At 37.1% G+C, this 13,323-nt stretch overlaps 1 protein-coding gene across 1 annotated transcript in view; it reads right to left on the reverse strand.

The window, feature by feature from the left end:
* RASGRP1 (RAS guanyl releasing protein 1) overlaps positions 1-13,323 on the reverse strand; it is a 42,599-nt gene that overhangs the window by 27,300 nt on the left and 1,976 nt on the right. The window contains exon 2 of the mRNA XM_080395885.1: positions 12,636-12,805. Coding sequence (XP_080252011.1) covers positions 12,636-12,805 — 170 coding nt within the window. The remainder of the gene's footprint in view (positions 1-12,635; positions 12,806-13,323) is intronic.

Consider the following 13,323-nt stretch of genomic DNA (forward strand, 5'->3'; position numbering starts at 1 on the left):
ACTAAAAAGAAAAATACTGATTCTGACTCCTCGTCTATTTGTATTTCACAAATTTGCAATTCATAAAAAATCCATGGCGTCAAACAGGTAAAAAGGGGCCTTAGGTGAGAAGAGACTCCAGCTCAGGTTTGGTTTCAGAACTGTCATTGGGTCTTTCACATCTTGATGACCACCAGGTCACATCTTTTCAGAAAGCTAACCTGCCAAACGTAGTCATGTATAAGGAAGTAACAAAAGTTATGGTAAACTATCTTTGTGCAAACGGCGGAGCCAGTAAGAGGGCTTTCCTGACTGTGTTGCAAGAGTGTCTCTGAATGCCTCTGCAGCATTCTCTTGAACCTCCAGCAGCTTGTTTTAAAACTTTGAGACTCATTTTCATTTCCGTTCATATACCTGTTTCTAACCACACACTCTGCTGAGCAAAAACCACTAAGTGAATACTAAATAAAGTGGAAAGGGTGTGTTTCAGTTAGTCAATTTAAAGCAAGCTGCAAAAAATTGCATAAGCCTCTGCTTTGTTTCACTGCAGCAAAATACAAATAACCCACAGGTTACGGTTACAAGCTTATCCTCCTGTATATGCCCTTATTGTACTAAGATGTTTTAATATATATTATCTGAAACAAACAAGGAAGCAGGAGTTGAATATAATTTTCTAGTATTTAGAAATGCAGACATTTAGGGATAAATATTTTATTATCTAGGTAGTTACACTAAAAACTACAATTACAAAAGTTCCATTGCATATGTGACCCTCAGAACACACAGGGGAAAGAACATCCTAACCTAGGCCCATTAGTCACTCTATCGCTCAATCCAATCGGTGGCACCCTGTAATTCGTAATGTAGAAACAACTGAAGTATCACTTGTTCCTAGAACAGCTGAAAGAATCAAACTACTCAAAAGCCAATATGCAAGGCTTCAAGAGCAAACTGCCTGCTTTTCACCAGGTACTGATGGCCATGAAGCCTGTGGTAAATATACTTAGCAGAAAGAGTACATTCAATAGACAAGATTGTTGTACTGAGACTTTCCTACTCGGGTGCATTGGTAAGGCAACTGGAAGAATACCAAAGATGTCTTAACTGATCTGAATTTTGCAAGAATGAAAAGTTAGCTTTTCTAGGTCTAAAAGGCCTTTATTTTATAAGCATTGTTTTTATTTCATAAGCAGGTTCCAACTCTATCACCTAGTGCACAATTTGAAATGAATCAGAAGTGAATCACAGAGCACGGACATCACGTGATCAGTGACTAAGCTACTAAGAACATCTTGTAAACTCCCTGAAGTGTTCCAGTGGTTATCAAAAAGAAGCACAAAAAAACCAATGCAATGCAAGGAAGCATCAGAAATTGGCAGGTGGTCTTATTAAGTGCAAAGCTGAAACTTGTGGGTTGCTATACTGATAAGCTACATAGAATTCTTCAAGATTTCTACAAAGTTTCTTTCTGGTAGCTTAAAGAGGATGGTGTGGGGATGGTGTTATAAATCTTTGCAAAGATTACTAAAGCAGCATGGGATTTGAAAATCAGGGTAACTGATATTCTTGAGATCTCAAAGACTTTCACAAAACACAGATACATGTATGAAATATGGAGGTACATGTGGGAGTACACGGTAGGGTTTAGTGACTGAACAGAAACAGCCATAAGTCAATGTCTCTGCCCCACGTGCGAAGTGCAGTACTAACAAGAACTGTAGAATGGCCAGAAGCAATCAAAATTGAATGAAATATTTCATGAGTATTTCACTGATACTTCCTGGAACATACTTTCACAAACAGGAAACACTCTGTTCCCCTTCAGCTTAAAACTTATGCAACACATAGTAGTCTTCCTACTATAGGCTTATTATTGCCGCATTGGAATTTGGTACCCTGTAACAGAGAGGTAGTCATTTAACTCTCCTCATTAAATTGATCACACTTGGTCAGAATCAGATTCATAAATTATGACACCTGCTCATCAGTTATGACACCGTCATTGAGGGTCAGCAATCAAATTCAACTTAAACTAGGGCGTTCACTTACTGAGTTGGAAATAGCCTTTATTTTTTAATGACACCTGAAAGCTCAGTTGATGGCAGAAATCAGGGCTAGGAGCTAGTGGACTCTATTGCCTTGCCCCAGAGCAGAATCAGCTTTCTCAAAGCAGGTATGCTTCAGTGCCAGTATGCTTCACAGCCAGTTTAATTTGTTGTTAAAATTCTACAGTGATGAGGATTTCACAGCCTCTGTAGGTGACTTGTTCTAGTACTTGAGCATCTCTGTCATTAAAGCGTTCTCCTTACTGTCTAATCAAAGACTTCAGGCAACTTGGACAGCTTAAGCCTGTTTTGCCTGGCCCCCAGCAGACAGAAAAAACATTCTCTTTCTCTTATCAATATGTTTCTAGATCTCTGGTCAACACTGACATCCTTTTCTGAACCCTCTGCAGCTTCCACATTTATGAAGCAAACCTGAATGTAGTACTCCAGAGGAGGTCTTAGCATCAGAGTTAGATTATTTTTAATACCCTGTACATAATACCTTTATATACATATGCATTTTTATACATGCAAGTGTACTTAAATAATATGTATATATACTTTAAAAAAGACACACACACACATCCATGCATATACTCATCTCCTTGAAGTTTCTGCAGTGCTACATCAAACCATTTGCCATTTTAAAATCCATCTTCACATTAAGATTCTTCTCTGCAGAAATGCTGTGTATCAAAGACTTTACCATACTGTTTTTACAACCTGTTACCCTAAGCGTAGAACTTTGTACTTTTCCTTAATGAGCATTTCTGTTTCAGATCATTACTTTAAGTGCTTAATATCTTTCAGAAGTAACACCATTCAACATCCTTACAAAGATGATGTACTAATTAGGTAAAAGAATGATTGTTTTAATTTAGCTGCAGCAGAAAGCAGGTGGAGTCTTGAGCTCTCCCCCTTGCCTTTAATTCTAGACAGGATGGTGGTGTTCCCCCTCATGCAACAAGAATGTTTAGCAGACAGCACCAAAACACTTAGGGAATTGAGCTAAAGCTTTTCTTTCTGTCTTTTTTTTTTTTTTTTTTTTTAATTGGCTTATTGTCCATACATGCTTGCTTGCAACCATTGAGTCATACAGAAATTCATTTACACAAGTAATTGGTCTTAGGAGGAAAACCTCCAAAATTAAAATGAGAACAAATCAGTATTTTTCCAGAGAGGAAAGAATCATGCTATGTGATCAATCCTGCACCAACACAACTCTAAAGAAGCCAAGTAAATACAGATGTTGGAAGAAACCCTATAAACTTGACGTTTCTTCAAGTCTACTTCTCCCTTCAAACTCTCTACAGGAGTAGAGGCGGGGGGGCACTGCTGCTTCTCCAAATACTCATTAACAATACAGATATATCCAAGACACAAGTGAGTCAAATATGCTTCCAAAAAGGATAAGAAGACTGTTCTTTGTGAGGGTAAGGAACATTAGGGGTAAAAAACCTCAAGGGAAAGCCATTACCCTTTCTCAGAAACAGCTTTTGGAAAGCTACATCTTGCAAAAAGAGCTCTGGGTGGGTAATTCTTTGAAATGAAAACAAGATAAAAGCTCTTGTCAAGGGGAAATGGGATGATTTTGAGAAATTAAAATGTACTTTGAGAGAAACCAAATGAAATGTGGGTGGAAAGCATTCCATTAGCCTTGGAAATTCAGATCAAGTACACAGAACAAGTTAACATATACCCCATACACTATTCTACAGCATATTTAAAATACTGATTTTAGCAAATTTAGATGAGAACTTTTTAACCAAATAGTCTTTCTCTCTAAAGCCTGCAAAACATAATTTGTGCGTTCAAGACTTTTTTCAAAGGTCTAAATCATGATACCAGAGCCAAGTGCAGCTTCTGAGCTGCAGGCAGCTCTTGAATAGTTCAGGTGTAATGCCTGACAACACAACTGTCCTGGCATAAGCACTGATGGTCAGGACAACGGAGACTCCCAGAACAAAATCAAGAACTTCTGAAGCCAGTATCACTATTTGACCACTGAACCCAGACACATGCTTAGCACTTACCCATCCTACAACTGCAGTGTGCTATAATAAGCTTCTAACTGCATGATTGATCCTGGGGCAGCCAGTCGTCAGTCCATGGAAGCACAGAGGTTCAAATTTTAACAGACTAGCACAGACCAAGCTGCTTTCCTCCCAGGGACTTGAAGATGTTGCAGATCACTTAGATCCCAGTTCTGAGCCTTGATTTTCATTACTGATGCACACTCCAGCTCTACTCCTGCTCTAGTATATCTGACTGTTTCAGGTTTCCCTCCCTTATATACCTAAGCTTCCTAGTCTTTTCTCTAACTTGCAGGTATGTTTCTGGAACCAGTGTTTACAGACTCTCCGGAAAACTAGTTTCTAACCCAGCAGCTGGGGCATGCCTTCTCACACAGCCCCACCAGTGAGTAGGCTACAGGTGGACAAGAAGCTAGGAGGCGATACAGGCAGGGCAGCTGACTCCAACTGACCAAAGGGATATTCCATACTGCTCCATGCTGTGCTCAGCAACAGAAACTGGGTGGCAGTTTGCCAGGGCTGCCTTTGCTCAGGGACTGGATGGCCATCAGTTGACTCGTGATGGGCAATTAGATTTTTTCACATCACATGTTTTTCTTGGTTTTGTTTGGGTTTTTTTGGTTGTTGGGTTTGTGGGTTTTTTTAAACTTATTAAACTGTCTTCAACTCAACTCACATATTTTCTCACTTTTACCCTTCCAGTTCTCTCCCCCATTCCACTGAGGGGGCGGGTGGAGGGGTGTGTGTAAACAAACAGCTGTGTGATGGCTGATGGCTGGGGGTTAAACCACAACAGATCACCCTTAAACTGAAACATCTCTTGTTCACCATGGACCAAAAGAACCAGTTAAAAAAAAAAACAACCCGCAGCTTCACTCTAAATCTAAAACATACCTAATCCCAGGTAGCACTATCAAATATCTGCATACAGAAGAAACTGCCCAATTGCTGATTCAAGCTAGGGGCAGTATGGCAAATTTTCATCTGAGAAACATTTTTACATGTGTTTAAATGTAAGCTTTGTTGGCCCCACTGTATCACCTGGTCTAGCACTGAACAAGAGTATTATGCCTACTAAGTATTGCTGCAGGGCATTTCTTAACATCACTAACAAAGGTATCTGATCATTTTCTATGATATTCAACCTAAACAAGTACTCTTTTTTTTTTTAAAGTATACTTTTAAAAGAGTAACACTACGTAGTGGAGATTGTCTTCTTTCCTCCAGGAGAACCAGTTATGTTTAATGTCAATCTCACTCATACCCAATGTGAGTATTCTTTTAAAAAAATGTAAAGGTTAAAAAAGAAAAGAAGCTCTTGACATCTCACACTGGTTCTCTGTCAGAGAGGTTCCGTATTTTGTATTTTGAAAGAAGAATATTATGGCATACCTCTAAATGATCTTTCATCACAACATAGGTGGCACAAGGCACTGAATTTTGTTTAACATGACCTCTATGTACATTTGAGTATTAAAACTGCAGTGTCCCTAAAGTCATCTCCAATGCAAGTGTAATCTTAATATGTCCCAGCTGTAGCTCTCTCTTATCTTTGCCTTTTGCCTGTTGCATTTGCACCTTCTTACCTCAGTAATATGGGGAAAAAAAGTGGTATCATGTTTAAAAAGATATTTGAGCTTTTAATCTGCAGACTGTCCTGCATAAAAGAAAGATATATATAACAGCCTAAGGGAAGCCCTTTCTTTTTCAAACTTTTAAAAAAGCAATGCAAAAGTACGTCTTCACACTTGGTGATATGCAGCAAAACACTGAAAGACTTCACACTAAAGCACACACAAACCAAACCAAATAACATAAAGTAAAATGCAGAAGCCTGAAGAACAAGTGACTGACTTCTTGCTTTAACTTCATACACTGATTGAGGAGAAGAAAGAATTAAAGTCATACTACATTCTCAGAAGAATGAATTATTTTCTATTGCTGTGTAAGTTTTTTTGCATTGCTAAACAACAGTTTGGGTTTTTTTTTTCTGAAGTCATGTTTAGAGGCATGAAGGTAGAATTTTCTGTCATATCCCTTTAGTAACTATACGTAAATGGGAGACTCCTTTATAAAGCAAGAAGCCTGAGTTCTGTTCTTTTTTAAAAAAAAAAAAAAAAAAAACTTGTTTCTTGACTTTGGAAAATTATATTGAAAAGACTGGAGTCAAATTAGCTAAATAGAACTTTTAGTGTATATATATATATAAAGATATCTAAAGTTTCTTTTCTTTGGGAAAACTTTTTCCACAGACATCAAGTTACAAAAGAAATCTATTTTCGTTTTGGCACAATCACAATTAACTTTAATAGTTAGCTGAACAGCACTTAGTATTCTCCAGAGCAGTAACTACTCTTCTGTTCCCACAATGTCATGCATTCTACAGAGCAGTAATGACTCTTCTGTTCCCACAATGTCATTAATTAATCATTAACATAGTTTCTGTTGCCAAGCAATACTAAAGTTTCTGCACTGTATTTGACCAAGTTGTACCCAGATTACTTAACACACAATGATCAACAACATTTTAACACAGAACAATACCATGAACAAATTTTTAACTACTTTGGGGGGACTGGAGACCTCAACATTCAGCCTAGGCTTCAGTGGTGCGGGGTGGAACCCTGCAAGTTTGTGGAGCATGAGATTAAAACAAATGACTGCTCAGGCAAACCTAACAGAAAAATGTAAATGACCAAAGTTGCCTTCTGTGCGTATGCATATGCCTTGAAAACTGTAACTGCTTTTGAGTCGGTATTCTATGTTAGAATTTGGTATATGGTAAATGGTAAAAGGACAGAGATAAACTTGAAACTTGAACTGTGGTTCTTTTACTAGTTATTGTACGCTTTAACTAGACTGGAAGAATGTACTTTTGTTAAGAGTAGAGTGGGTTTTTCTTGATAACTGAAAAGTGAAAAACTGTATAAAACTTCCAAATTTTCTGTACTTTAGAGAAGATGGCTATGGCTCTCCTAATGACTGAACTCTAATTTGCCTGTTTCATTACTTGTAAACTGGATGCAATACTTCCCCAGCTCTCAAAGAATTCCTGAGACTCAATATATTTTTGCATGATGTTTATACAAAAGCGAAATATACAAGTATTATCAATTCACAGAAGTGTACAGTTCTGCTAATGCAGTTATTCTTTGTTCTACAAAATGTTAACTACAATTAACTTGTACAGTTTTAGGCAGCTAGCACCTAAGAGGCAACCAGCACCTTTGCCAGATTTCTGATTTCTATCAAAACAATTCCACGGCATCTTTCATTCAGATCAGTCTGGAAGTGGTTTCCAGAATTTCTAGGGTTTGTTTGACCTGAGGTTTGTTTGATCCCACTTGATCATACATTGGTGCAACAAGCTAGTTTACCACTGATCAGACACTGCAGAGCAATTTACATCAGAACCTACTCTTAGACCTAGCTGTCTATGAGTATTATGACCATTAGAAGCTGCAAATTGCACTAGGTTCACATAATTCTATTAAGAATATTGCTAATCCTTAAGATTATGATTTTAAACTTCTTTGGAAAATAGTAGCCATGGTTTAAATCTTTTTAATTTTTCATACTGAAGATCGACATACCAGTAAAAACAACTAACTCCACTGCAAACAATTTACCAAAGCTGAGCTTCCACGTAAAATTATGCTACATGCTCTAGGAAATACTTCAGTTGCTTTCCTGAAGACTTCTACTTACATTTCCCAAGAAACCAGACACAGGGACATTGCATGGTGACACGCATTCAAAGATGATGTTTTGTGATTTCTTTTTTCCATTGACACACTCATTGTGTCTAGCAGTAAATGGAGTGCCTGAATTGCAGGATAAGCCTATCTTTTGTGTGATACACTAAACCTGCTTCTAGTACTTAAAAATGTAAGAGACAAATGAGTTAGATCTCACACTCAAAGGTTAAGGAGACAAATACCTCCATAATACTAAAATTTTGAGATCTTAGGGATTTCTCATCTCTTAAATGACCCTCAGATGTTTCTAGGAAGACACAAGTGTTTGTATAAGTTATGATTTTCAAGCACTCCTGGAATTGTTTCTTAGCTAGTACTGCAGACAAAGCAGGGAGATAGGAAATTGACACTATACTGAAGATACATTTTGTCCCAGCTGCAACACAGTTTTTGAACACTTGCAAAAACAATGTAAACAAAAGTTTTGTGAAGGCAAGGAAAAGGCCTTCTGACCCTACATGGTCTATAAGCTTGAATGCGTGTTAAAATATTTCATTGACTCTTTGAAAGGTGTATTTGTTTTAGAAAATAAGGACATTTAAACCTTACTCAAAATTAAAAAAAAAAGTAAATTTATAAAGATAGATGCTTACAGTCAAAGGAAAGAAACAGGGACCTCTTACCATGCACAAACATATAGTGAAGATACAAATAGGAAAAAAAACATAATCTTCCAGAATAGAAGCTGACTTGATAACACATAGTCAGAACATTGAACTCACAGTAGCATGAAGATAGCCTAGAGTGAAAATTATTATGAACAATTATTATTTCATTTCTATAGTTAGCAGTTAACAAATTAAGATATCCAGTGAAGTGAACACTGCTAATATATTTCCTCTCTGACCTGTAACACTTTCTGGACTAAAAATATGTTAACGTGCATTTACACAGTCTCACAGAGATTACTATAAGAACTAGCAAAAAGTAGGGCTGTGCTACTAAACATATGCTTCCTGTGTTCTACTGAACTGTCAGCACGAAATAGTCAATATGGCCGTGGACCAGCAAACTAGACCCTACTCTGTCAGTTTCAACAACAAAGCTGATAGTGTGTCTTTACAACTAGCAATAAAGTAGGAGACAAAGCCATACTGGGTTTCAGAGAACTGTCTGCCAGTCAGAAGTACATTCTTTTCCAGGCATTTTATATACTACAAAATGGAAAAACATGGATGCAGGGGGTTAAAGTCACTGTTCTACTTACAATTCCACTCCAGAATCACAGTCACTAATGAAGATTTCCTCCAGAATAAATTATCTCCCTCCTGAAGCTGTCATATCCAAGCCAAGATCTATTAATTCTTTCTTTGCTTCCCTCAACTCACAGCCTCAGCCATCTTACTGCCAGCTGAACATCTACCTTTAATTTTCTCTTTATGACCTTTCTATCCAGAATTAACCTCTCTGATGGAGAGCTTTCACCGAATCTAACCTTGCTACAGCCTCTGTGTTTTCTCGCCTTTTCAATAATCTTACCCTACCTCCTGCTCCTCCTCTTCATGCACTCTCCTCCTTCGACTTCTCTTTTCCTCCACTTCCCTATTATGACTCTTCTTTCTTTCCACACAATCACTTTTTAATCTTTAAAAGATACTGTGAGTTCCAGTTATACACCACACTTCGCCTTCTTTTCTAAGGCAATCACGTGTGATGCATTCACCTGAGCTCTACAGCTTTTCTTGTCAATCCAGATCGTAGCAGTAACAGCACCTTGTAGCTACTTATAAAGTTGAGACACCTTCCAAGTCATATAGAACATGTTTTAAATCACTGTCTTGTACAACCACATCTCTTATTTTTAAACTGATGACAGCCAGTTTCAAGTCTCTACAAACCTCCTAATCTCAGGATCAATATTCCTTTCTAAGTCACTTCCTGCCTTCGATCTCTTATCATGCTATTTTTCCTGAACTCTTGCCCTAACTTACAACCTGGCTTTTCTGCCTTTACTTTTCACAATTCATTTGCAGGATGATTCATCTTACTTATTCTGATGCAACCTTTGATGAGACTTGAAGAAACCTCTACTTTCAGCATCTCCTACTCATCATGTTACTGAATAAACACTGATGTAATGTTGATCTCTCAAATGTAGTGATCGCCTACATGACTTCACCCTACCTCATATGGTCCTCGCTGTTTCTGTCTCTAAAGCATGTCTATCATTCATCAGTTCAAGCTAAAGATGACAAAATTTGAGAGGTGAAAGAGCACATACTAATTATCCCAAAGAAGGTATTGAAGTTAATTACACTGAATATGCTTTTGGTCTTTCCTGAAAGATGAAAAGCCTCCTACCTCTTTACTTTTTGAAATTAGCAAGTACACCACCACCATTGTAATTTACCCTATTCTGCCCACATTCTAGCATCACCTTCTGCCCAGCACTGTTGTAGACCCAGAGATAATATCACTAATGCCAAGATCCAATCTTTGCTCCTCGCCTCCTTTGCGTAAGTTTTGGATTAAGTTGGCTCTCTGGACAAAACCTGTCTGTCTACAAAACATCCTGGAATCAGTTTACAACACTGTGGCAAAGCTTAGCCTTTTCACCCCAACTTTAACTTTGCATACCCACCTTTCTCATTTTTCCCCCTTATCCATAATTAGGATAAGTAACTTACACTAGTGTTCTTCACAGCTGTGTGTATTAATTCTTAATACCTTCTTGTGATATTCAACTGCATATATGGCAAAAGGCTGCTAACTTCCCCTTATGCACCATTGTTGACAGCAGCCTCTCTTACACATTATTTGCTTTTTCCAAACTTACATATTGAGTCCAGGAACATAAGTTCAGCTGCATACTTTATATAGGAATTGTATTTGTAATTGTATACATAATATTAAACTGCTATTTGCTAATACTAACATGATACAGTATCTATTCTGAAATGTGACACACCATCATCTCTGTCTACTACCTATTGTTCTCCTTAACTCTAGACAGCAAATTAATCAAGAGGGTTTTTTTCCAGAAAGCAAACTTAGAATATACAAAGGAAATCTGTGCTTATGTCTTGAGGGTTTCTGTATTTTTAGTATTGAAATAAAACTTGCTCAGATCACATTAATGAATTCCTAGAATAATATACAAAATATTATAGGTCAGCATATCTGAGACTGAAGAGATAACCTCCGTCTGAATAGAACTATTAGAGTACAGGGTGATAGCTTTACTTGAGTACTGCGCACAGGAACAAACACATTCAGTCACTCAATTTACTTGTAATTATTCAGCAACTACACTCTTTTTCCACCATTTTTCTCTCTACCCCCACCCCTTCTCAAACTCCCTGATAAACACTTTGCTAGACCTACGCACCACTTGTCAAAGTTCAAGAAAACCCTATTTAGCAGACTATCGTATATTTTCTAACTGAAGTATGAAACTTTTTGCAAAGATTCACATGCATGTACAGCTGAACTGGACAGGTACAGTAGCTTTTCATTGTCACCTTAGTCCTTACAACATATGGATGCCCAGGAATCTGAGAACATGTGTATGCTGTTATATGCATGAAGTATTAAAATAATCAAGCTGACAATAATCCCCCATTCAGGGCTTCACCTATACTACTTGAGATTAATCACCATAATTTTTTCATGAAAATGTGGACACATTAATATTAGTCAAGTAGTCACAGTATTAAAACTGTATGAAGGTCTTACACATGCTTTAGATGTCTTATCTCATTCACAATGAACCAAAACTTATAAAAATATGAATCACCATTTGTTTAGGAATTAGGGCTTTATAGCTGTTCAGTGGATATGTTCTCCACAATAATTAAATGAAGGAGAAAAGAAACCAAAAAGAAACAAAGCATTACTGACACGTTTCATCAACTTTACTCAGACATGCATTTCACTGCATGTTCTGATTATAAAGCATTTCCAGTGAATGTGAAAGATTCCACTGTTTATACAGTATCTCCTGCGTAACTAGATCAGCACTATGTGTTACTATTTAACTATACAGATTAATTATTAGTGGGTGTTCAAGTACATTTATTTTCTAAGGACTACTCTGCAACTAAGACTTTACCACATAAGCTTTGGGAATATCTCATAACACTGGAAGACACAGCATTAACAAACAGATGCACTACTTACAAGCAAAGTATTCAGAATCATTTTGAGTGCCTTCAGTACCAATGTATTTTAAAAATATAAAAAATAAACATATTTACTAAAGAAAAAGTTGGAAAAGGAAACTACGGATGTAGGGCTTGGGCAACGGTCATGCTTGTCTGTATATTACAGTTCTTATTGTAAAAAGACAAATGGATAACTGACAGGCTCAAAAAGGTATACGGTTGTGATTTTTATTTGGATTCTTTCTCTTTTGTAGAGAAGCAACTTTAAGTCTATACTGATGATGCAAGAAGCAATCTAATGTTATTTCACTTAATTTAAAAATAGCCCTGCTCGTTTCAAAATGTTTAATATAAACACAATGTTTACACACATTATAAGAATATTCTGCAATATGCAAAATATAATTATTATTTGCTAAAGTTTACCAAACCAGTACTTGAAGGAATGACAAAAACCACACATAGTATAAATGATTGGCATTTGTCTTACTCTCAAGAAAAAGCAGTAGTCACACTAATATCTTGGAATGTATTACATACATATGCATAAACAGATCCACAAACCTATAAATATGCAGTCCCCTACAGCACAGAAAATTCTCAGTTACATCTTTCTACCCCACTGATAATTCAATGTCATTCACTAGTAAGCGACCTAAACAAAGCCAGGATAGAAATAAATTAGTATGATTATAAAAACCTCCAGACACTCACCAAAAGACTGAATGCAGGTTTCAAGAAGATCTTCCAAAGTGGCCCCTTTGGCTAAATGCCCCAATGGCACCATCGTGACCTGGGTAAGATTTGAGAGGCTGGGACAATGACTGATCTGCTTCAGCTCAAGTGCTGATTGAGGGGCAGTGCTGCATGCTTGGGCAGGTTGCCTAAAAGAAAGCACAATAGTGAAGTAAATACAAGAAGATCGAGTGGCAAATTCTACGCTGCATGGAAAAGGAGGAGAGATTTAAAAGGCAATTAATTCCTTGTAGCTACGGTGCCGAAAGACATAACCCTCCCACTTAATACGTACACCAGAGACTGCTCAGAAGTGACTTCTCTTTTTTCTGCTAAATGTGGATTGTAAAGCACACTGTTATAAAGCTCCTTGAACGATCTGTCAAAATTACCAGAAGCCTCGTTTCTTTTTTGGGGAGTTATGTTTACATTACTATTTCAGCACAAGCATTAAACCCCCTCGAACTACATAACAGTAATCAGCAGTAACCTACCACCACACATTTGTGTGCTCATCAAAAGTAAAGGAGAAAAAAAAAAAAAAAAACTATAATCAAATATTATGCACACTGAAAAATGCAAGACTAGCTTTATTAACTTAATTTGGAAAAACACTATTAAGTAAACAAAATATCAGTGCAAGCTTACAGTGAAGTATTTCACAATT

The sequence above is a fragment of the Falco punctatus genome (assembly GCF_963210335.1).
Source record: "Falco punctatus genome assembly, chromosome: 7".
Taxonomy (NCBI): Eukaryota; Metazoa; Chordata; class Aves; order Falconiformes; family Falconidae; genus Falco; species Falco punctatus.